The sequence below is a fragment of the Dysidea avara genome, chromosome 3 (assembly GCF_963678975.1).
Source record: "Dysidea avara chromosome 3, odDysAvar1.4, whole genome shotgun sequence".
Classification (NCBI taxonomy): domain Eukaryota; kingdom Metazoa; phylum Porifera; class Demospongiae; order Dictyoceratida; family Dysideidae; genus Dysidea; species Dysidea avara.
In genome coordinates, this window is record NC_089274.1 from 21,945,726 (window position 1) to 21,968,976 (window position 23,251).

The 23,251-nt window shown below is 40.8% G+C and overlaps 1 protein-coding gene across 1 annotated transcript; it reads left to right on the plus strand.

Annotated features, from left to right (window-relative positions):
• The first annotated feature begins 3 nt into the window (after positions 1-3).
• On the plus strand, positions 4-22,600 carry LOC136250243 (dynein beta chain, ciliary-like). Its single transcript, XM_066042424.1, has 52 exons — positions 4-572; positions 690-883; positions 934-1,123; positions 1,183-1,282; positions 1,327-1,538; positions 1,591-1,818; positions 1,877-2,044; positions 2,097-2,213; positions 2,267-2,532; positions 2,586-2,654; positions 2,832-3,220; positions 3,276-3,445; positions 3,492-3,566; positions 3,618-3,953; positions 4,112-4,536; positions 4,651-4,990; positions 5,043-5,129; positions 5,180-5,581; positions 5,626-5,871; positions 5,924-6,148; positions 6,201-6,292; positions 6,344-6,470; positions 6,521-7,200; positions 7,254-7,410; positions 7,461-7,723; positions 13,599-13,737; positions 13,788-14,036; positions 14,198-14,447; positions 14,504-14,634; positions 14,691-14,839; positions 14,889-15,171; positions 15,218-15,391; positions 15,443-15,748; positions 15,798-16,127; positions 16,173-16,250; positions 16,294-16,455; positions 16,506-16,699; positions 16,757-16,919; positions 16,977-17,243; positions 17,292-17,453; positions 17,505-17,822; positions 17,871-18,782; positions 18,829-19,064; positions 19,115-19,237; positions 19,289-19,970; positions 20,026-20,342; positions 20,390-20,597; positions 20,647-20,943; positions 20,990-21,301; positions 21,359-21,601; positions 21,659-21,841; positions 21,894-22,600. Exons 1-52 carry the CDS (start codon positions 207-209, stop codon positions 22,509-22,511), a joined length of 13,410 nt encoding a protein of 4,469 aa, XP_065898496.1. The 5' UTR covers positions 4-206; the 3' UTR covers positions 22,512-22,600.
• Positions 22,601-23,251: the final 651 nt, after the last annotated feature.

Consider the following 23,251-nt stretch of genomic DNA (forward strand, 5'->3'; position numbering starts at 1 on the left):
CCCCAGCCCACAAGGAGAGACTTGTGGGCTGGGGGCGAGACTAGTTTTCTCCAAGTTCGCTTTCGTCTTGTCCATCACTGTTAAACAAGTGTCGAAAGAGTTAGGAGGAGTTTTTATCGTGTGCATGTTTATTATTTGCGGCACTATTCACTGGGACTTTGTGTCGGGTGTCAGTTGGGAGCGTTTTCGACTAGTGCAGTAGTAAAATGGCTGGCGAAGAAGAAGAACAAAATACCGGGGAAGACCCGAGGATGGCGTTTATCTCACAGTTTTGCATGAAGACGTTGAAGCAGAAAACAGACAAATGGTCTAAAATGATGAGCCAAGAAGACAATGTTGTGATGCTGCAAGACTTCCTAGAGAAGGGTGATACTCGTGTACTGGTGGTGTATGTAACACCACAAGGTCAGATGCAACCAACTACTGAGTTTCCAGCCACCAGCAAGCACAAGGCTGTATATTTTATCAAACGTAAACCTGAGCCGATTAAAAAGGAAACAATTCACACTTTACTGATGTTTGGGGATATGTCGTACACCCCGTTGGACCAGTTGTCATCACTTGTTGATGCTGTAAGTATGTTTGTACATGTGTGCATATGTGTGTGGCTGTAACATACGTGCTCATGTGTGTAAGACTGTCAAGAGCCTGCGTGTATCTGTTCCTACTACCCTATACTCATGCCACAGGTAATGCTACCATTACTGGGTAATGATTACAATCATGTCAAGTGGCCTAATGTGGTGACAGCAGATGTGACGAGGAACGTCACCGACTTGAAGGGAAATGTGTTTGTGTTCTCTGGTCAAGTGAAGGGAAAGACTCTGTTACCTCTACCGGCTAGGTCTGATAATGTTGCAAAGGCAGCAGAAAGACAAGAACGGTAAATTGTCATTGATCACAATAACTTGTAAGGAGTTGTTACCCATTTAGTGGAATGCCATTTGACAAGACAGTGATTCATGCAGTAGAATCAGTTGTCATTGAATGGTCTCACCAGATCAGGGGAGTACTTAAGAAGACATCTGCTCAGCCATTGTTGGATGGCAAGTGTCCATGGCCGAATGCAGAACTGGACTTCTGGAAGGCTCGTTATACTGACATGGAATCAATAGTTGATCAGGTATGCAACAGCATTTACTTAGTGTACAGTAATGACAATGTATTGATTATTATGTATAGCTACACAATGACAAGGTTGTTAAAATGGAAGCTTTATTGAAGAGAACACAGAGCAGCTACTATCCTGCTTTTGTGGACATGTATAAGGATGTAATGGAAGGTATGTAATGAAAGCTTTCATCACTATTATATATACTTGCTTAGCTCTTGAGGAAGCTGCTGATATTAACATGTTCTTGAGTCCATTGAGGCCACATTTTGAAGAGATGGAGGAGTGTGATTATTTGGAGCTTGAGAAACGACTACCAGCAATCATGCATGTCATCTGTCTGATATGGGCCAACTCTAAACACTACCAACAACCAGCCAGGCTAGTTGTACTCCTGCAAGAAATGGCAAATCTCATCATTGATATTGTAAGTGTCATACAACATGAGGTGTTTGTATTTACCAGACTGTCTGTTACAGACTAAGACATTTGTGTCTGAGGAGATACTTCGTATGGAACCAGACGAGGCACTAGAGAAATTAGCTGATGCTACAAAGATGTGTAAAGTGTTTGTGAATGTGTTTAATGACAGAAGGAAGAGTCTTGCTTCATATTTCAAAGAAGGACCCATTGTTGAGTGGGACTTCCAATCCAGCATTGTATTCACAAGATTTGATAAGTTTATGTCCAAGCTTAAACAATTGCAGGCAAGAAATTAATGCCAAATTCTTGATAATGTTGTTTCATGTAGTATTACCTTTGTAGGAGTACTTCCATCTAGTGATGGAGTTTAATAAGTTGGAGAAGGTCGAGTATGGTGGATTCAATGGACAAACTTTCAGTGAAAAAACCGAACAAATGTTCACTAATTTTACAGAGCTCACTCAACGTATTCAACAGAAGAACTGTGATGCACTGGATACTGCCAGTGATGTGAGTTGAGTATGTATACATCGGTTATGTGTGCTGATGATTGATTCAACAGGAATTTGATGAAGAATTTAAAGCCTTCAGGAATACTGTATTAGACATGGAGCAGAGACTTGGTTCCATTGTGTGCCAAGCTTTTGAAGATTGTGGTTGCTGTGAATCAGCATTTAAAGTCAGTAATGTGTTATCAAACATATTATGTGTATTGATATAGTCACTGTATAGCTGATTGAGATGCTCGGTACACTATTGGAGAGACCTCTTATCAGCAGAGACTTCCAGAACAAGTATCCAAAGCTGATTAGCATGTACAATTTGGAGCTTGATGAGGCTAAACTGATATTTGATCGACAGTTATTGTTGACCCAGTCACCCGAGGGACCTGTGATCAACAAGAACATGCCATATGTTGCTGGACTGTTGAAGTGGAGCAAAGAACTGAGAGATCGTGTTGATAGTGGGATGTCTAAACTGAAAACAATCAATCATGGGTAATTACCCTGTACATGTCATTGATACTGCATCATCTGTTGTTGTTGTTTAGTACAATGGAGAGTGCTGAAGCCATGATAGTGTTTAATAAATATGATGAGATGATGGAACTAATGAAAAGGTAAGATAAACATGCATGCAGTACATAAGTTAATAGCATTAAGACATTTTAAATTTGTTCTTTTTATGCCTTCCCACTTTATAAACAGATTGCCAGGTTTAAATTTGGTACACAACCATATATTCTAATGATTGTATTTATAAATAGCATGATAATGTACATATATATCTTGTGTAGTTTTGAGGATAAAACATATCTTGAATGGACTGAAGGAGTGGATGCCATTGCCAAGACTAATTTGGAACGTCCTTTATTAGTACGAGATGACAACACTGAATTACTCAGTGTCAACTTTAATCCTCAACTGGTAGCATTGTTGAGGGAAGTTAAATACCTTGAGATGCAGAAGGATGCTAATCGCGTGATTCCTGAGAAGGCAGCAGCTGTGTTTGCTCAAAACGAAACTTACCGCAAATATCTACAAAATCTTGATGTGACGGTGCACCTTTACAACCGTGTCAGAGAAACCGTATTAGATGTGGAGTACCCATTAATTGAAGGTCAACTACAAAGCATTGACAATCAGATAGAGAGAGCTATATCGGAACTGAACTGGACCAGCGACGGTATAATCTTAATACTTTGTAGTGTGACAGTACATCTAGGTTAAACTTTTGATAGGTGCATGGGAGTATATTGAGTCAACACGTGATGTAGTTAGAGACTTGGAGAAGAGAGTACGGCTGGCGAAGGATAATATAGAGCAAATTATCACTATCATGGCTAAGTGGTCTGAGACACCAATGTACCTAAGGAAAGGTGATAAGAAAGATTCCTTGTTGAATTTGGAGGTATATATATATGTATGACTGTATTGTTTAACATTTTGTTAATTAGGAAAGAGAAGCTAATCGTAAAGCTCGTTATGATAGCATTACCTCTGGAGGTGAAAAGATTCATGAATTAGTAAAGGTAGCTCATATAAATTCAAAAACCTTGGTATAATTGTATATCATTTGGTAGGAAAATTTGGCATATTTCAAAGCTGAGGATGGTTCAAAGATTTGGCATGACTACATCGAATATCTTGATGACATAGTGTTGGATGGCTTCTTCAACTACATCCATTGTTCTCTTCAGTACTTCCTGGAGAACACAGACAAGGAGAAATCAGGAATGCCACCATTGTTTGAGGCCAGATTAGAGCTGCAGGCACCAGCCATTGTCTTCTCTCCTTCTATCGACCAGGATGCTGCTGACAGCTTCTTTAACTTGGTGGAAGGATTAGCAAATGATATTTTTAAAGGAGCATCTTTGATGCCACGACTAGCACTGCACAATGGGCAGGAAAATTATCAAGTAAGTCTTTATATGTTACAGTTCCGCAAGTGAAAGTGACTGTTTAATTGTGAATGTTTTATTAGAGTATTTGTAAATTGTAGGTGTGTGTGTTCTATTGTAGTAATAAGCAGTTAAATTGTAATGAGGGTCATGCACTACATCTGTGTATTTCACAGAATGATGTGGAAGAGATTGCAGAACTTTCTGACTTGAGAGAAGAGTTGTTGGCACATGTTAACAATGCAATTGCTTTAGCTAGTGAATATTGCAACTCATTCCAAAAGTACTCCTATTTGTGGGTTGATGACAGACAAGAATTCATGCAGCAGTTTTTGACTTACGGACATGTTCTGACAGCTGAAGAAATTGAGCAGCATGGTGACGAGGGGGTGCCTGAGACTCCCCCAACACTAGAGCAGTTTAAGACACAGGTAGACACTTATGAGAAACTTTACATTGAGGTGGAGCAAGTTGAGGGCACTGCAATCTTTGATGTGTGGTTCAGAGTGGATTCTAGACCATTTAAACAAGCTCTACTAAACACTGTCAAGAGATGGAGCTATATGTTCAAACAACACTTGATTGATCACGTAGAAAATAGGTAAAATGTGTGTCTGACTGTCTGTGTTTGATACTTACACGCGTGCGTGTGTGCGTGCACGCACGCACATGTGTGTGAAAATTAAGGGACTTTGATTGTAAATTTCCCTAATAGCTTGGCTGACTTAGCTGCCTTCATCAAGGAGACTAAGGCTGGTTTAGGTGTTGAGGTTCAAGAAGGAGATTATGATGGACTGGTAGAAGTCATGGGTCACCTGTTAGCTGTTAGGGACAGACAAGCAACCACTGATGTGATGTTTGAACCACTGAAGCAGACCATTGACTTGTTGAAGACCTATGAACAAGAGATGTCAGATGAGGTACACCAGAGGTTACAGGAGTTACCAGAGCAGTGGAATGTCGTTAAGAAACAAGCAGTAGTCATGAAACAGAATGTTGCCCCACTACAAGCTAATGAGGTTGATTTACTTCGCAGGAAAATAGCATCATTTGATGTATGCTGAGAAGTTTCATTTTGTTACTGTTTTAATGTATTTGAACATTTAGGTGAAGCAGCACACATTTAGGGAGACTTTCAGGAAGAAGGCTCCACTGTTTTATGATTCCAACAAAGTGTACCCAAGAATTGATAAGGTGTGTAATGCTTTTTGATAAACATCTTCATTACTGATGAAGTTTTACAGGTCCACTTTGACACACTAGCCATGGAACAAGAGATGAAACGATTGCAGGAAAGTGGTGGACTGTTTGAAGTTAGCACTCCTGATTTCAAGCAGCTCAAGGCTTGCCGCAAAGAAGTGGTCATGCTAAAAGCTCTCTGGGACACTATATTTTTAGTAAATAGTTCTTTTGATGACTGGAAGACCACATTGTGGAGAGAAATCAATGTGGAGACCATGGAAATGGATTGTAAGAAGTTTGTCAAAGATATCCGATCTTTGGACAAGGAGATGAGAGCTTGGGATGCATTCAGTGGTCTTGATTCTGCCGTGAAGAATATGGTGACATCACTACGTGCTGTTGGTGAACTTCAGAACCAGGCCATCAGGGACAGGCATTGGAGTCAGCTTATGCAGGCAACACAGGTTAGTACTGTTTAGCATGTACCGGGTTTATATGTGTTCATCAGGTTAAATTTGTGATGTCAGATGAGACAACCCTGTCAGACCTGCTTGCCCTCAACCTACACAATTTTGAAGATGAGGTTCACGGCATTGTGGACAAGGCCACTAAGGAATTATCAATGGAGAAGACATTGAAAGAATTGAATGTCACTTGGTCACAGATGGAATTCCAACACGAACAACATCACAGGACTGAAACAATGTTACTGAAATCTGATGAAGAATTGATTGAAACACTAGAAGATAATCAGGTAATGATGATTATACGCATGATATATGTGGAGTAATTAATTTGTATTATAGGTTCAACTACAAAATATGATGACATCAAAATACGTTGGCTTTTTCCTGGAAGAAGTATCTGGCTGGCAGAAAAAGCTTTCCACTGCTGATTCCGTGATAACCATTTGGTTTGAGGTGCAGCGAACCTGGTCCCATTTGGAGAGCATTTTTATTGGTTCTGGAGATATACGTTCTCAATTACCCGAAGACTCTAAACGTTTTGATGGAATTGATGCTGACTTTAAGGTAGGAATAGTAGTAGCCAAGTAGGATACATGCTTTTAGTGGTACATTGTAGGAGATAATGGCTGAAGCTGCTCAAGTACCTAATGTTGTCAAGATAACAAACAAGAAAGGTCTGTATGAGCAGTTGGAAGACATACAGAAACGGTATGGCCAATAATGAACCTTCATACTAGTTTGTCATTTATCCCTGTACAGGTTGGCAGTATGTGAGAAAGCTCTGGCTGAATATTTGGAGACAAAACGTCTTGCCTTTCCAAGATTTTACTTCATCTCATCTGCTGATCTTTTGGATATCCTGTCAAAGGGAAACCAACCTACCGAGGTTATTTAAAACCAAAAATGTACTCACGTGTATATTGTATTTGTACGTAGGTTGCACGACATCTAGCTAAGCTGTTTGACAGCATGTCCAAGCTGAAGTTCAAAGAGGACGATAAAGGTGAAAAGACAAAAGAGGCACTGGTTATGTTCAGTAAGGATGGAGAGGAGTGTCCCTTTGACAACCCGTGTATGTGCGTTGGAGCAGTGGAGGACTGGCTTAACAAACTATTGGATACCATGAAGTCCACTGTTAGGTACCAGTTCACTGAAGCTGTTGTTGCTTACGAAGAGAAGCCTAGGGAACAATGGCTGTTGGACTATCCTGCACAAGTGGCTCTAGCATGTACACAAATCTGGTGGACCACTGAGGTCGGTATAGCCTTCTCAAGACTAGAAGAAGGTTACGAGAATGCCTTGAAAGAATATTACAAGAAACAAGTCACTCAGTTAACAACACTTATCACTATGCTGCTGGGAGATCTCACCAAAGGATTGCGTCAGAAGATCATGACAATCTGTACAATTGATGTACATGCCAGAGATGTGGTAGCCAAGCTGATAGCACAGAAGGTGGAGAATGCTCAAGCCTTCACCTGGTTATCCCAATTAAGACATCGCTGGGATGAAGAACAGAAACATTGTTTTGCTAACATCTGTGATGCCCAGTTCAAGTATTCCTATGAGTACCTGGGGAATACCCCTCGTCTTGTGATCACACCTCTGACTGACAGGTATGGAAATTGTTTTATCATATCAAATAATTTTATTTGATTTCTTGTCACAGGTGTTACATTACTTTGACACAATCTCTTCACTTAACCATGAGTGGTGCTCCTGCTGGGCCGGCTGGTACCGGAAAGACTGAGACAACTAAAGACTTGGGTAGAGCCCTAGGAATCATGGTGTATGTGTTCAACTGCTCTGAGCAAATGGACTATAAGGTTTGTACTATTGGCATATTGTAATACTGAAATAACTGATTCTTTTCTAGTCTATTGGTAACATTTACAAGGGGCTTGCACAAACTGGTGCCTGGGGCTGTTTCGATGAGTTTAACAGAATTTCTGTTGAAGTATTGAGTGTTGTTGCTGTACAAGTGAAGACTATTCAAGATGCTATTAAGGCTAAGAAGAAAAGATTTTTGTTTGAAGGGACAGAAATCAAACTCACCCCATCTGTTGGGTTGTTCATAACAATGAACCCTGGTTATGCTGGTAGAACTGAGTTACCAGAAAATTTGAAAGCATTGTTTAGGTAAGCAATACTTTAGCCATGCTACTAAGATTTGCAATTTAGGTGATGATTTCTCCCCCCCCCTGTTTAGTTGTAGTGATCCCTGATAGTTTCTAAAATTCATTTGCACTCTATTGTACTGTGTTTTACTTTGATCCTTTTACGCGAAGTCCATGGAATGTATGTAATATACTATGGTTTGTGGCTACACTTAATTACCATATGTGACTGAATTTTAAAAAGCCTGTCACATTTTTGCAAAATTCATTTTTTGGTTCTCTGTTATCTGTAGGGACAAAGGAATAGACTGTTAGCCTCATAAGCTGAGTAGTGTGGGAGATATAGTCCAGGAGATGTAGTACTGGACAGCCAGATGAGCAAATAAGTTGATTTTTACAGAAACTATATCCACAGAAGTTTAAATAAATAAACTTAATTTAGTGATCCAACGGTGCAGGGAGTTTAAGCTTGGCTGATTGTGTTTGCTATGTGATTCTAGTGAGGTGTAGTTTTTTTCAATGTCTGCTTCTGTGTTCGAGAAGGAAACATGCTTGTTGCCCTTAGCTGTCTTCGGCAATCCATTATATCAATGCCCCATATTTGGAATGGTCTTCTCACAGGTATTGGGTGGAGTGGTGGCCTCTTTTCTCTCCCTACACCTGTAGTCATAGCACACTCAGCATAGTTCCTACTAAACGTGATGGCATCAACATACATATTCTCCCAATACCAATTACAACACCAAGTGACATACAGTCAGAGTGCCCAGCTATCCTCCCTCCATGATACTCCTGCAAAGTTGACTTTGTAGGTGACTAGGCAACACAGCTCTCCTGTTTCACAGCCTTCTTGTGATCGACAAAATATAGGACTTAGTCCAGAATGACAAATTTTGTAGCCAGTGCAGCAATTTTTCTTGCACCTTTCTCATCTTGAGGGAGGATGTCATTCTCTAAATAATCAAAGAACATTGTTAGCTTGGGGTCCTTTCTCTGTTCATGATGCAGATTGATTTCAGATAGGAGGGGAAGTAAGTAGATCACTGATGTTCTTCTCTTGTGTGTTAATCTGCAACACAAACTCATCAAGATTCATGCTACTTGGGCTGTCTGCCACGGGGTTACGTGAAAGAGCATCAGCACCAACATTTTCACGTCCAGGTCTTTGTATGATTCTCAACTGGCTAACTCCACTCCCAAAAATCTTCAGCCACCATCGTGCATGCTTTCCAGATAGATTTGACTGCTGAGTGATCGATAATGACAGTAACACACTGTGCCCATGCATAGAGGTATGCTCTGAAATGTTGGACTGCCCATACTACAGCCAAAGTCTCCAGTTCTGTAACACTGTATCGTTTGTTGACAAAGGATGTTGATCTACTTGCATATGCCACTGGATGCAGTTTATCATCACTCTTCCGCTGAGACAATATAGCACCAAGCCCATCAATGCTGGCGTCAGTTTCAAGAACAAAGTCAAGGTCAAAGTCTGGATGAACTAGAATAGGAGAGTCAAGAAGTTGTCTCTTCAATTCACTAAATGCTGCTTGACAATCTTCATTCCACTCCCACTTCACATCTTTGCCAGTCAGTCGGTGTAGTGGAGATGCTATCTTAGCAAACTGGGCAACAAAACGTCGGTAGTAGGAGGCCAATCCCAAAAATTGGCAGAATTCAGTGATATTGCATGGAGTCAGAAAATTCTGCACAGCTGTCACACATTTTGGATTAGGTAAGAGGTCCTGTGAGGTAAGCACATGTCCAAGGAATTCCACTGTCTGTCTAAAGAAGTGGCATTTAACTGGCTGCAGCTTGAGGTTAACTTCCCTAAGTCTGGTCAGGACCTTACTGAGGTGATAAAGGTGGTCTTCAAAGGTCTTGAAATAAACCAGTAAATCATCGATATAGACACTGACAAAGCTAGGACCATTCATTGGGTCCTAGGAGCTAATAACTTGATGCATCAGCCGCTGAAAAACTGCAGGGGTGTTCATTAAGCCAAAGGGCATCACACGGAATTCGAAGAGACTGTGTTGAGTGGCAAATGCTGTCTTTTCTCTTGATACATCACTCATCTTCACCTGCCAATAGCCAGAAGCCAGGTCCAATACTTCATGTTTCCTAGTTCATCCAGCATGTCATCAATTCTTGGCAGGGGATAACGGTCTGGCTTGGTAACAGAGTTAAGACCTCTATAATCTACACAGAACTATAGGCTATCATCTTTTTTTCGGACCAAGACAATTGGGCTGGCCCACGGTCTGCTAGATGGTTGAATGATGCTCTGCTCCAACATTGTTTGTAACTGAACTGCAACTTCCTGCCTCACAGCAAATAGGACCATACGTGCTGCCTGCTTCCTGGGCACTGCATCACCTGTCTCAATCGTCATTTCTATCAAGTCTGTCTCACCCCTGTCTCCCTTATCTAAGCTGAAAACATCATGATAATTCTCCAGAAAACATAAAACTTGTTGATGCTCCTTTGTAGTTAGTTCACCACTGGCAATCCCTTCCCTCAAACACTCTATTAGCTTAGCTTTTCTTTCAGTCACATTAGGCATCACCTCCCTGGATTCAATTGTATTTACAACTTTTCCTTACTAGGTTTGAACTATCCATTACAGTCAAACCTGTCTAATTTGACACCTGTGTAATCCAGAATTCTCTCTAATCCGACCAAAATGTCATTTACCAACACTTTTGTATAGAAAACAACCTCTGTAATCTGATACCTCTGTACTCCATAATCCGACACAAAATTTGATTTCCTAGACTTGGGAATACATTGTTTTTGACCTTTGTAATCCGACAAAAAATAATAGCAGCATTAAAAACAATCACAAAAATATTTTAAAGCAACCAAAGCATTTAATTGGTTGAAAATAATAGAAGAAAAGCTGTAATACTTGTAAATTCTAAACTTAATTCATGTTTAAAACATTATGTGATCAGTTTTGCCTGTAATTTACCTGCATAATTTGACATTATTCTAGATATTGTACAATGTCGGATTGCAGAGATGACTTGATAATCCAACAACCTCCTTAATCCAGCAAAATTTATGGCTCCCATTGAGCGTCAGATTAGAGAGGTTTGGCTACCACACTGACCGGTTTGCTGATCACTTCAATTGGCTGTGCCTTACCAACCTCAAGTCCCTCCTCCAACTTTTGTGTAATATCTAAACAATTCACTAGTGACACTTGAGCAAAGCCATCCCCACTGGACAAAAGGACTGCATTTAAAACCTGGAATCTTTTTTTTTTTCTTCAAGTACTCTGTCACTCTCAGCCAGTAGTGGCTGCATATTTGTATTAACATCACCATCTATCTGTACTTGAGCTGCGACACATTCAGGGATCACGTGGATGTCCTGTACTAAATGGATCCTCACAGTTGGGACAGCACCTCCAATTATTTTATTCTGTTTGTCTGACAATCGCATTTGAATGGCTTCTTGGAATGGCTGTACCTCAGGGTGATAGTCAGTTATGCTGAGCTGTCAACACTCCTTCTGATAGCAACAATTCTTCTGGAGCATCCATCTTCACATAGATAGGAGTCTTCATTGCCTTGTCCTGGAATTCAATGTCCACTTCAATCATGCCATCCACATGAAAGGGCTATAAATCATAGTTCTTAGGTACTCTGTCAGGTGCCTCTTCCGTAGTTTTGCAACAGAAGCTACTTGCTTAAATGTGGTACTACCCATAATAGTAACATCGTTCCACTATCCACTATACCTAGCAAGGGCACTCCCCGACAACTACTTTGGCATGCTGACACTTACTGCCGCCATCTGTAATATGCACTAACCCTACACGAGCATCATCATCATCATCTGAGTGCAGATACATTATTGGGTCCTCCCTATCATCACATTGCACCATCTTATTGCTAGGAGCTTGTTGTAATTGTCCCGCTTTGGAAGTTGACAGTCCTTTGCCTGGTGACCTGTTTTTCTACAGTTCCAACATTTCAGTCGACTCACCTGAATAGACATACTTCCCTCACCATTCTCTCCATTATCCTTGCCATTTCCAATTGACTTCCTGCATTCCTTCATAAACCTGTCTGGTTTAGCTGACTGACGGTCACCTGCTGTCGCTTCAGCAACTCTCTTTGGCGCCTTTCCTCATTTCTAGCCACAGTACACAGATGCTGTAGCTAGATTTACCAGACACTGCAGAAGCCTTAATCAGGTTGTGCTTTAGCCCTTGATTACAGCAATGTGCTTCGTGTCTCTTCAGACATCCTCTCATGGCCATAGACCCTATGGAAGGTTTTCTCTAACCGGTAAGTGAAGTCAGATACCGTCCTGTGATAGGTGCTGCAACTACTCGGTTCACTGAATCTAATCCAGCCTGCAGTACTTCTGTTGCAGCAGTGTAAGATGTCTTGGAGCTCTCTGGCATCAAATCCCATTCTCTCTGGGCCTTGCCACGGAGGTGCCCAGCCAGTTGAGTTAACTTCTCTTGCTCATTCCAACGGTTCCACGTCACAGCTCGTTCTAGAGTTGGCAGCCAGTCATCCCAATAAACGTTTGAGCCTATGGCTCAATGGGCAGGGCCTTCCCTCGTTGAATAGAAGGGGTGGGTAGAACCGTTGTGTCAGATTGCTCACCATCTACGATACTCCGAGTGAGATTTGTTCTTATTGGAGTAGTGAATAGTGGACTACTGGCACTCATAGGCCTTGGTGAAGCTTTCATGGTACTCAGTTTCTGCAATTTCAGCATCCTTAGCCTGCAATACATCTTCCTGTTCTAACATCTGTTCGCATTGTAACAGCCAGAATCTCTTTCACTTAAGCTTCTCAGCCTCCATGGCCACCTTTAACGAAGCGACTGCATTAGCTAGTTTCAGTGCATTCGCACAAGCGATCTGCAGCTCACTTTGCAGGGTTTCAATTGTCAATTCATGTTCACTGGTTACCTGGTGCAGGCACTCTAAGTCTGCTGTATCGTGCAGTACACTGCGTTCGATATGATCGTGTGAATCATCACTTGACACGTGAGCAGACAAATTCATGGTCTTAATAATGCCCCCTATGTCAACCAAGTACAACAATGTTTTATCATTATCACTTAATATCACTTGAACACCAACAGTCTCATGACCTAGCTCTGTTAACTTACCTTCCACAATAATGCAAGTTTCCGTCAAGGTTGCATCAGTAGACAAGTCTAGAGAGGCTGCATTGGTGCACCACTTCACCAAGTTAAGACGCTTAGAATTCAAAGGCAATGTCGTTTTGGATGGCCATCCTTCTTCAGCGACTGACAAATGCTCCTCTGACAATATCTTCCCTGTCGGGTTGACCTCCTCCATCTCTCCTTGCATGTACAGCCTCTTTGCTGGCAGTGGTAGCAGATACTAATTCCTTCAGTCATGTTGACGATTCCCTTGCCAGATCTCGGTGGGACCTCCACTGTACTATGACCGCCTAAATGTGACAAGTAACGTGGGGACTACTTCATTAACAACTGCACATGCGTACCACTGTACACTCTATTTAATACACAACACATAAACTACTGTTCTATAAGTCTGTTACAGTCAACAGTGTTACATTTACAAGAAATTTAAATCACTAAAGTAGCTAAGCTGTGTGTGTTCATCTTGCACTACTGGGAGCAGCCTTCGCCCGCATTATTCTCCTGACCACAGCATGTTAGCTACACACTGTATATGCTTTGCCCCTGTTGTTAGGCTGTCCCATTTGTACATGTACGTGACCTGGTCCTAGATAATATGTAGTTATAACAAGCTATGTGGATATGACTGAAATATAGCACGCTCTTCCCTCGGGTGCTTCACACCCTTGGGAAACATGCATATGTTTCAGTCATATCCCTCGGAAATGTACTATATGAATGCATGCCTCTTGCAGGCCTTGTGCTATGGTTGTGCCTGATTTTGAGTTGATTTGTGAAATTATGTTGGTGGCAGAAGGTTTCCTTGATGCTCGACTGTTAGCCAGAAAGTTCATTACTTTGTACACACTTTGCAGAGAACTGCTATCAAAACAGGTAACATTGAAACTGTTTTATCAATTGTTGCTCAGGCGATAATCTCCTAGGATCACTATGATTGGGGTTTACGAGCCATCAAGTCAGTGTTGGTAGTGGCTGGGTCTCTGAAGAGAAGTGACCGGGGCAGGCCTGAGGACCAAGTGTTGATGAGAGCTCTTAGAGATTTCAACATTCCCAAAATTGTCACTGATGACATGCCAGTGTTTATGGGTCTGATTGGAGACTTGTTCCCTGCCCTAGATGTACCCAGGAAGAGAGATTTGGATTTTGAGAAATTTGTGAAGCAATCTATTGTGGTACGTGTCTATGTGTGTACATGCATGCATGCGCATACATGTGCACGTGTGTGCAGTAAGAGTAAGACAGTGTGTAGTGCAGCACATGTGTATGCATGTGTAGGTAATTATATATTCTAACAGAACAGTCAGGTTGTAAGCTGCATTTTTTCGCTCTCAAGGAACTCGGTCTACAACCTGAGGACAGTTTTGTACTGAAGGTAGTTCAATTGGAGGAACTACTAAATGTTAGACACTCTGTGTTTGTTATTGGCAATGCTGGTACTGGCAAGACACAAATCCTCAAGTCACTTAACAAGACTTATGCTATTATGAAGCGTAAACCAGTTTGGGTTGACATCAACCCTAAAGCTGTCACAACTAATGAACTGTTTGGCTACATCAACCGTGCAACCAGAGAATGGAAGGATGGTTAGTGCATCTTGTATGAGTAGTTGGGTCAATGTGTCCTCTTTGTTTGTACACAGGCTTGTTCTCTGTGATCATGAGAGATATGTCAAATTTGGCCAACCCTGATTCTCCAAAGTGGATAGTATTGGATGGAGACATTGATACAATGTGGATCGAGTCTCTTAATACTGTAATGGATGACAATAAGGTACATACATGCTAACTCGTACAACACAGTGGTATACATTACTACAATGTAATTAGGTACTAACGTTGGCCAGTAATGAACGTATACCCCTAACCCCTTCAATGAGGTTGATGTTTGAGATTGGTCATCTTCGAACTGCCACTCCAGCCACAGTTTCACGTGCTGGTATCCTATTTGTTAACCCAGCTGACTTGGGTTGGAACCCGTGAGTAGTTCTAGCAGTAATACTAATAGTCACTTTGTGTGTTATATAGTTACATACAGAGTTGGATTGATAAACGAGAGATACAGTCAGAAAAGGCCAATTTGACTATCTTATTTGATCGCTATGTGCCAACATGTTTAGATGCACTAAGACAACGTTTCAAGAAGATCACTCCGATAACAGACTTCAGCATGTTACAAACTCTCTGCTTCTTGTTGGAGTCTTTCCTTAATGCCAAGAACACTCCACCTGATTGCCCTAAGGAGTGGTATGAGCTGTACTTCGTGTTTGCTGCAGTTTGGGCCTTTGGTGGATCAATGTTCCAAGATCAGGTAACAATTAGATATGTATTGAATGTATATTGATGAGTTTTCTTAGCTGGTTGATTATCGAGTTGAGTTCTCAAAGTGGTGGGTGACAGAATTTAAAGTGGTGAAATTCCCTTCTCAAGGCACTGTCTTTGATTACTTCCTTGATTCTGACACAAAGAAGTGGATGCCATGGAATGAAAAGGTGCCCAAGTATAGCATGGATCCCGACATGCCCTTACAGGTAAAATTATTCATTCTAACTAATTAAACGAATTTCGAGGATGTGTGATAGGCCGTGTTGGTGCACACCGCAGAAACAATCAGATATCGTTACTTTGTTGACTTACTAATGGACCAAGGACGTCCGGTAATGTTAGTTGGTAACGCAGGTAGTGGTAAAACTGTCATGATCGGTGACAAGTTAGCTGGTCTTGGAGAAGACATGATGGTCACCACCATACCATTAAACTACTACACCACATCTATGATGTTACAACAAGTCATGGAGAAACCATTGGAAAAGAAAGCTGGTAAAAATTATGGACCACCTGGTACGAAGAAACTCATTTATTTCATTGATGATATGAACATGCCAGAGGTGATTACATTGTTATAAACTTTGCTTTGTGTACAACAGCTTTGTATAGGTTGATTTGTATGGCACAGTTCAACCTCACACATTGATCAGACAACATCTTGATTACAAACATTGGTATGATCGACAGAAGATGATCCTCAAGGAAGTCCACAATGTTCAATATGTTGCCTGTATGAACCCTACTGCTGGTAGCTTTACCATTAACCCTCGACTGCAACGTCATTTCTCTGTGTTTGCTGTCAGCTTCCCAGGGGTGGCTGCCCTTAACACAATCTATCATAGCATCTTGTCTGGCCATATCTCCGGTGGTGGCTTCACCTCACAAATACAAAAATGTGTGGATAAGATAATTAGTGGGGCATTAGCTCTGCATCAGAAGGTAACAACCATATCAAATTGTCTAATATATCAAAATGAATTTTAGGTGGCCAGTACATTCTTACCAACTGCCATCAAGTTTCACTACATTTTTAATTTACGAGACCTTTCAAACATATTTCAGGTAATATTTTCTGGTAGCTCATGTATATTATGGTGCTGTACAGGGAGCGCTGTTTGCTGGTTCTGACTGTATCAAAACTCCAATGGACTTTGTGCGTTTATGGCTACATGAAGCTAGTCGAGTATATGGAGACAAGCTAGTGGATGAAAAAGACATAGCTATGTTTGAGAAAATTAAATTTGAAATTGCCAAGCAAAGTTTTGAAGTAAGAGAATTTGTTTTATATTAATCCTTTATTTTAAATTTTTTCTGTAGGATTTAGATGATGACGCACTAAGATCAGAGCCACTGATTTTTTGCCACTTTGCTACTGGAATTGGTGAACCAAAATACTTGTCTATCCCCACCTGGCCTCATCTTAGCAAAATCCTTGAAGAAGCTTTAGAGTCTTACAATGAAATCAATGCTGTCATGAATTTGGTATTGTTTGAAGATGCTTTGCAACATATGTAAGTGAATCTTTTTAAATATAGAAAACAATTCATATTGTAACACCATATTTATAGATGTCGTATTAATCGTATTTTGGAGTCACCTCGTGGTAATGCATTACTTGTTGGTGTTGGCGGTAGTGGTAAACAAAGCTTAACAAGACTAGCTGCTTCTGTCAGTGGCTTAGAAGTATTTCAGATACAACTACGTAAAGGATATAGCTCAGCAGATTTAAAGGTTACTACTTTATCATTGTTCATTCATTGCTACATAAATCATATATATTCCAAATAGCTTGACTTGGCACAACTGTACATCAAGGCTGGTGTTAAGAGTATAGGCACAGTGTTCTTACTGACTGATGCTCAAGTACCTGATGAACGGTTCCTTGTGTTAATCAATGACTTGTTAGCATCTGGTGAAATCCCTGGCTTGTTTGCTGATGATGAGCTAGAGAATGTCATCAATGGTGTACGTAATGAAGTGAAGGGTGCTGGTATACAAGACACTAAAGAGAATTGTTGGAAATTCTTTATTGATCGAGTTAGAAGACAACTGAAGGTAATCATGAAATGACTGTAAATTTTGATAATTTCGACTTCTCTTTAGGTTGTGTTGTGTTTTTCACCTGTTGGTACCACACTGAGGGTACGTAGCAGAAAGTTCCCAGCTGTAGTCAATTGTACTAGTATTGACTGGTTCCATGAATGGCCGGAAGAAGCTTTAGTGTCTGTTAGCTCAAGATTCTTGGCTGAAGTTGAACTTATTTCTGTAAGAATTATCCTGCACTGTAAATAGCATTTATTCAATTCGTGTATATAGGAAGATGTGCGTAAATCAGTGGCAAAGTTTATGGCCTATGTGCACAGCAGTGTTAATGAAATGAGCAAATTATATTTGGCTAATGAACGACGTTACAACTACACTACACCCAAGAGTTTTCTTGAGCAGATCAAACTTTACGAGAACCTGTTAAACAAGAAACACCAAGAGTTGACCTCCAGTATGGAGAGATTGGAGGGTGGACTGACTAAACTACAGAGCACTGCTGCTCAGGTAGATGATTTGAAAGAGAAATTGGCTGCTCAAGAAGTGGAACTTAAGCAAAAGAATGAAGATGCTGATGCTTTGATTGAGAAGGTAAATTTGTTACACTCTGCATGTTTTCACTACCTTCTTGTATGATAGGTCGGTATAGAGACAGAAAAAGTTAGCAAAGAGAAAGAGATTGCTGACGCTGAAGAAAAGAAGGTGGCTATTATTAACAAGGAGGTATCAGAAAAACAGAGATCTTGTGAAGAAGATTTAGCTAAGGCAGAACCTGCCCTCAAAGCTGCAGAGGCTGCTCTCAACACACTAAACAAAAACAATCTTACTGAACTGAAATCTTTTGGCAAACCTCCTCCTGCAGTAGTGAATGTTACTGCAGCTGTAGTAGTACTATTGTCACCTACCAGTAAAATACCGAAGGATCGTAGTTGGAATGTTTGTAAAGCATTTATGGGCAAAGTAGATGCTTTCCTGGATTCTCTACTACATTTTGATAAGGAGAACATTGCTGATCCCAACCTTAAGGCTGTTGATCCATATCTGAGCAATCCTGAGTTTGATCCAGAATTTATCCGTAACAAATCATTTGCTGCTTCTGGTTTGTGTTCATGGGCCATTAACATTGTAAAGTTTTATCGAGTGTTTTGTGATGTGGAGCCCAAGCGACGTGCTCTGGCTCAAGCCAATGCAGAATTAGCAGCTGCTCAGCATAAATTGGCTCAGATCAAGGCCAAAATTGCTGAATTAGATGAAAATCTTGCATCTCTAACAGCTGAATTTGAGACTGCCACAGCTGCCAAGCTGAAATGTCAACAGGAAGCCGAGTCAACAGCACTGACAATATCTCTTGCTAATCGGCTAGTAGGGGGTCTTGCCTCAGAGAAGGTACGTTGGGCTGAGTCTGTACAGAGGTTCAAACAAGAAGAGAAGACGCTACCTGGAGATGTACTGCTGACAACAGCCTACCTGTCCTATGTGGGCTGCTTCGGTAAGAGCTATCGACAAGATTTGCTGGATAATAAATGGCAACCATTTTTGAATAAGCTAGAGGTATGTTAAGTACTTTGGTAAATTAAAGTTAGACGTGTATTTTTAGCCTAAAATACCGATGACAGAAGGACTGGATGTACTCCACTTGCTAACTGATGGAGCCACTATTGCCATTTGGAACAATGAAAACCTCCCCAGTGATAGAATGTCTACTGAGAATGCTACTATACTGACAAATGCAGAACGTTGGCCTCTCATGATAGATCCACAACTACAAGGGATAAAGTGGATCAAGACCAGGGAGGGAGAAGAATTGCAGGTGATCCGACTTGGACAAAGAAGGTAAACAATCTTGATTCTACCATGCAAATTTAGTACTCTTTTATCAACAGCTATTTGGATTCTATTGAGAGAGCAGTATCTAATGGAGACTGTATGTTGATTGAGAACATTGAAGAATCTGTTGATCCTGTATTGGACCATTTACTAGGTAGAAATACTATCAAGAAAGGAAGGTAATGAATCATATGTAAATAATGTGTATTGAAGAATGCATTATTTTTTAGGGCAATTAAAATTGGTGACAAGGAAGTTGAATATAATCCAAAGTTTAGGCTAATTCTCCATACAAAGTTGGCTAATCCTCACTACAAACCTGAGATGCAGGCCCAGTGTACACTAATCAACTTCACAGTCACCAGGGATGGTTTAGAGGATCAGTTGTTGGCTGAAGTGGTGGCCACTGAACGACCTGACCTGGAGACCCTTAAAGCTCAGCTCACTAAACAACAAAATGATTTCAAGATCAAACTAAAGGAACTTGAAGATTCTCTGTTAAACCGTTTATCTTCGGCTGAAGGAAACTTCCTTGGTGATACCTCACTTGTAGAAAACTTGGAGACTACTAAACGTACAGCAGCAGAAATTGAGGAAAAAGTCAAGGAAGCTATCGTGACTGAGAAAAAGATTAATGAAGCCAGAGAACATTATCGTCCTGCTGCAGCCAGAGCTTCCTTGTTGTACTTTATTCTTAGTGACTTGAACAAGATAAACCCGCTATACCAGTTCTCACTGAAGGCATTCAGTGTGGTATTTCACAAGGCCATAGAGAGGGCAGATCCTTCTGAGGACCTGAAACAGCGTGTTGAAAATCTGATTGATTCTATCACTTACTCTGTATTCATGTACACTAGCCGTGGTCTGTTTGAGAAGGATAAGTTGACATTTACTTCACAAGTGACATTCCAGGTACACAAGTGTGAAATAGTGCTGTGTGTTCTATTAGAGTATTTCATTTGTTCAGGTGTTGCTAATGAAGAAAGAACTTGATCCAGTCGAGTTAGACTTCTTGCTACGTTTCCCTGCAGTTCCTAATGTTGTTAGTCCAGTTGATTTCCTCACCAACAACTCCTGGGGTGGTATGAAGGCATTGTCCAACATGGAACAATTCAGGAATCTTGACAAGGACATTGAAGGGTCTGCCAAGAGATGGAAGAAATTCTCCGAGAGTGAGTGTCCAGAGAAAGAGAAATTCCCTGGAGAATGGAAGAACAAGTCATCTTTACAGAAATTGTGTATCATGCGTGCTCTCAGGCCTGACCGAATGACATATGCATTAAGGTATATATCACCCTTTATTTATTTAGTGTATAATAGGTTTTGTGTAGGTTGTTTGTTGAGGAACGATTGGGGTCCAAATATGTGGAAGGAAGAAATATTGAATTTGAAGTATCGTATGGAGAGAGTGGTCCTGCTACTCCCATCTTCTTTGTGCTGTCACCTGGTGTGGATCCATTGAAAGATGTCGAGGCTTTGGGAAAGAAACTAAACTTCACAGTAGACAATAGAAACTTCCACAATGTTTCACTGGGACAGGTAACGACTTGAGAGAATTATAACAGTTAATAATTTACAAACATTTTAGGGTCAAGAGGTTGTTGCTGAACGAGCTCTGGAGGTTGCTGGCACCGAAGGCCACTGGGTGATTTTACAGAATATTCATTTGGTGGCTAAATGGCTGGGCAAACTAGAGAAGACATTAGAACAGTATAGCACAGGCAGTCACCCTGATTATAGAGTGTACATGTCGGCAGAACCAGCAGGAGTTCCCTCTGAGCACATCATCCCACAAGGAATACTGGAGTCTTCAATTAAGATCACTAATGAACCTCCAACTGGAATGATGGCCAATCTCCACAAAGCATTGGACAACTTCAACCAGGTACAGTCGATATTACCTTTCTTTGTCACTACACCATGTTATATAGGATACTCTTGAGATGTGTTCAAGGGAAAATGAGTTTAAGAGCATCTTAAATTCTCTGTGTTACTTCCATGCTGTTGTGGTGGAGAGGAGAAAGTTTGGTCCTCAGGGATGGAATCGCTCTTACCCTTACAACACTGGCGATCTCACTATCAGTGTTAATGTGCTGTATAACTACCTGGAGGCTAATGCTAAGGTGCCCTGGACTGACCTGCGTTACCTGTTTGGCGAGATCATGTATGGTGGGCATATCACTGATGACTGGGACAGGAGATTGTGCAGGACTTACCTCGAAGAGTTTATGAAACCAGAACAGGTAAAAGAATAATAACATATTGTAAAATTGTCCAGAAGGCATTTTCTAATCCCACAGCTTGATGGTGACTTAATGCTAGCCCCAGGCTACCCTGTGCCTCCCAACTCAGACTATGTTGGCTACCATCAATATATCGATGAGAACCTGCCCCCAGAGAGTCCCTACTTGTATGGACTACATCCTAATGCTGAGATAGGCTTTCTCACAACTACCTCAGAGAGCTTGTTCCGTACTGTACTAGAAATGCAGCCTAGGGATACATCTGGTGGAGCAGGGGCTGCTTCTTCAAGAGAAGAAAAGGTATACACACTATTTAGAATGTGCTGAATCATTTTAAAATGATACATGCTTCTGTAGGTGAAAACTTTGCTGGATGAAATAATGGAGAAGTTGCCTGAAGAGTTTAACCTACCGGAGATGATGGCAAGATGTGAAGACAGGACACCTTATGTGGTTGTTGCTTTCCAGGAGTGTGAGAGGATGAATGGATTGACTAGAGAAATGAAGAGGACTTTGAAAGAACTGGATCTTGGATTGAAGGTAACCAATTTTGCTACTCTACATATAGCTATGACCAGTGGTGTTTGTGTAGGGTGAACTTACCATCACAGCTGGAATGGAAGAACTAGAGAATGCTTTGTTCTTGGGTGATGTACCCAATAACTGGGCCAAGAGAGCTTACCCTTCCCTCAACAACCTTGCTGCTTGGTATGTTGACCTTTTGTTACGTATCAAGGAGTTAGAATCTTGGGTGACCGATTTCAACATGCCAATAGCAGTGTGGTTAGCTGGTTTGTTTAACCCCCAATCCTTCCTCACTGCAATCATGCAGTCTATGGCCCGTAAAAATGAGTGGCCTCTTGATAAAATGTGTCTACAATGTGATGTGACGAAGAAGAACAAAGAAGACTTTGGCAGTCCACCTCGTGAAGGAGCATACGTGCATGGTTTATTCATGGAGGGTGCTAGGTGGGATACCCAGACTGGCTTAATCCAGGAGTCACGTTTGAAGGAACTAACCCCTCCAATGCCAGTGATCTTCATTAAGGCCATTCCAGTTGATAAACAAGAGACAAAGAACATCTACGAGTGTCCTGTATACAAGACCAAGCATCGTGGTCCAACTTTTGTGTGGACCTTTAATCTGAAGACAAAGGAAAAGGCAGCCAAGTGGGTGATTGCTGGAGTGGCTCTACTGCTAAGTGTGTAACTGACTAGATAACTTAACCCGATCACTTGAATTTATTGCTTTGTATTTGTCTTATATTTTTTTTATTAAACGTGTTGTTTTAAATGTTACCATTTATTCACACAGTAACAGTTTACGGCGCGTGTGGTACTTCTTCTGGTTGCATATGATAAATAAAGTACTTTTTCCTGTAAATAATGTGTATTGAGTATTAATACTGTTACCTTGTGTTACCATTACAACTTATGCTTCCAAGTCTTTCACTAGTGAATGCTTTTCTGTTACAACATTTAATTTGTTAAAGACGAGGTGACAGTATGAAACAGGGTCTTCCCAAAACACAAACTATTAATAGTACAGCAACAAAAATACAAAAGCAAAATTTTGGAGGACTGAGAGTCAGAACAAGCTGAACAGTGTTCCAGCATCCTTTTGATGCTATATATATAACCAGACCTACCAAATTACTTGCATCCTATGAACATCAAACTTTGCAGGTTCTCTCCACTGACAGAGTTGGGATATAGCTAGTTACTTCTGAAAAGTAACTCATGTATTTTGTCCATAACTATAGTATCTTTCGCGTGCTTGTTTGTTAACTTTTGTAACATTGCAATGTATACACACTTCCCCAGATATTAGGTATATACTTTAATAGTTACTATTGTAGCTAGTTAATTTTTGGACAGTTATTCCTAGTTACAAGTTACTATAGCTAAGAGGATGCAACTAGTTATAATTATTACGATACTTAGTTGCAA

What these genes read in the sequence shown, in the direction of transcription:
- LOC136250243 (XM_066042424.1), top strand. Translation starts at nt 207, where the DNA reads ATGGCTGGCGAAGAAGAAGAACAAAATACCGGGGAAGACCCGAGGATG. An exon ending in GCTGTGAATCAGCATTTAAA is followed by an intron (nt 2,214 to 2,266) that starts GTCAGTAATGTG and finishes GTCACTGTATAG; the next exon opens with CTGATTGAGATGCTCGGTAC. An exon ending in CATTAGCTCTGCATCAGAAG is followed by an intron (nt 16,128 to 16,172) that starts GTAACAACCATA and finishes AATGAATTTTAG; the next exon opens with GTGGCCAGTACATTCTTACC.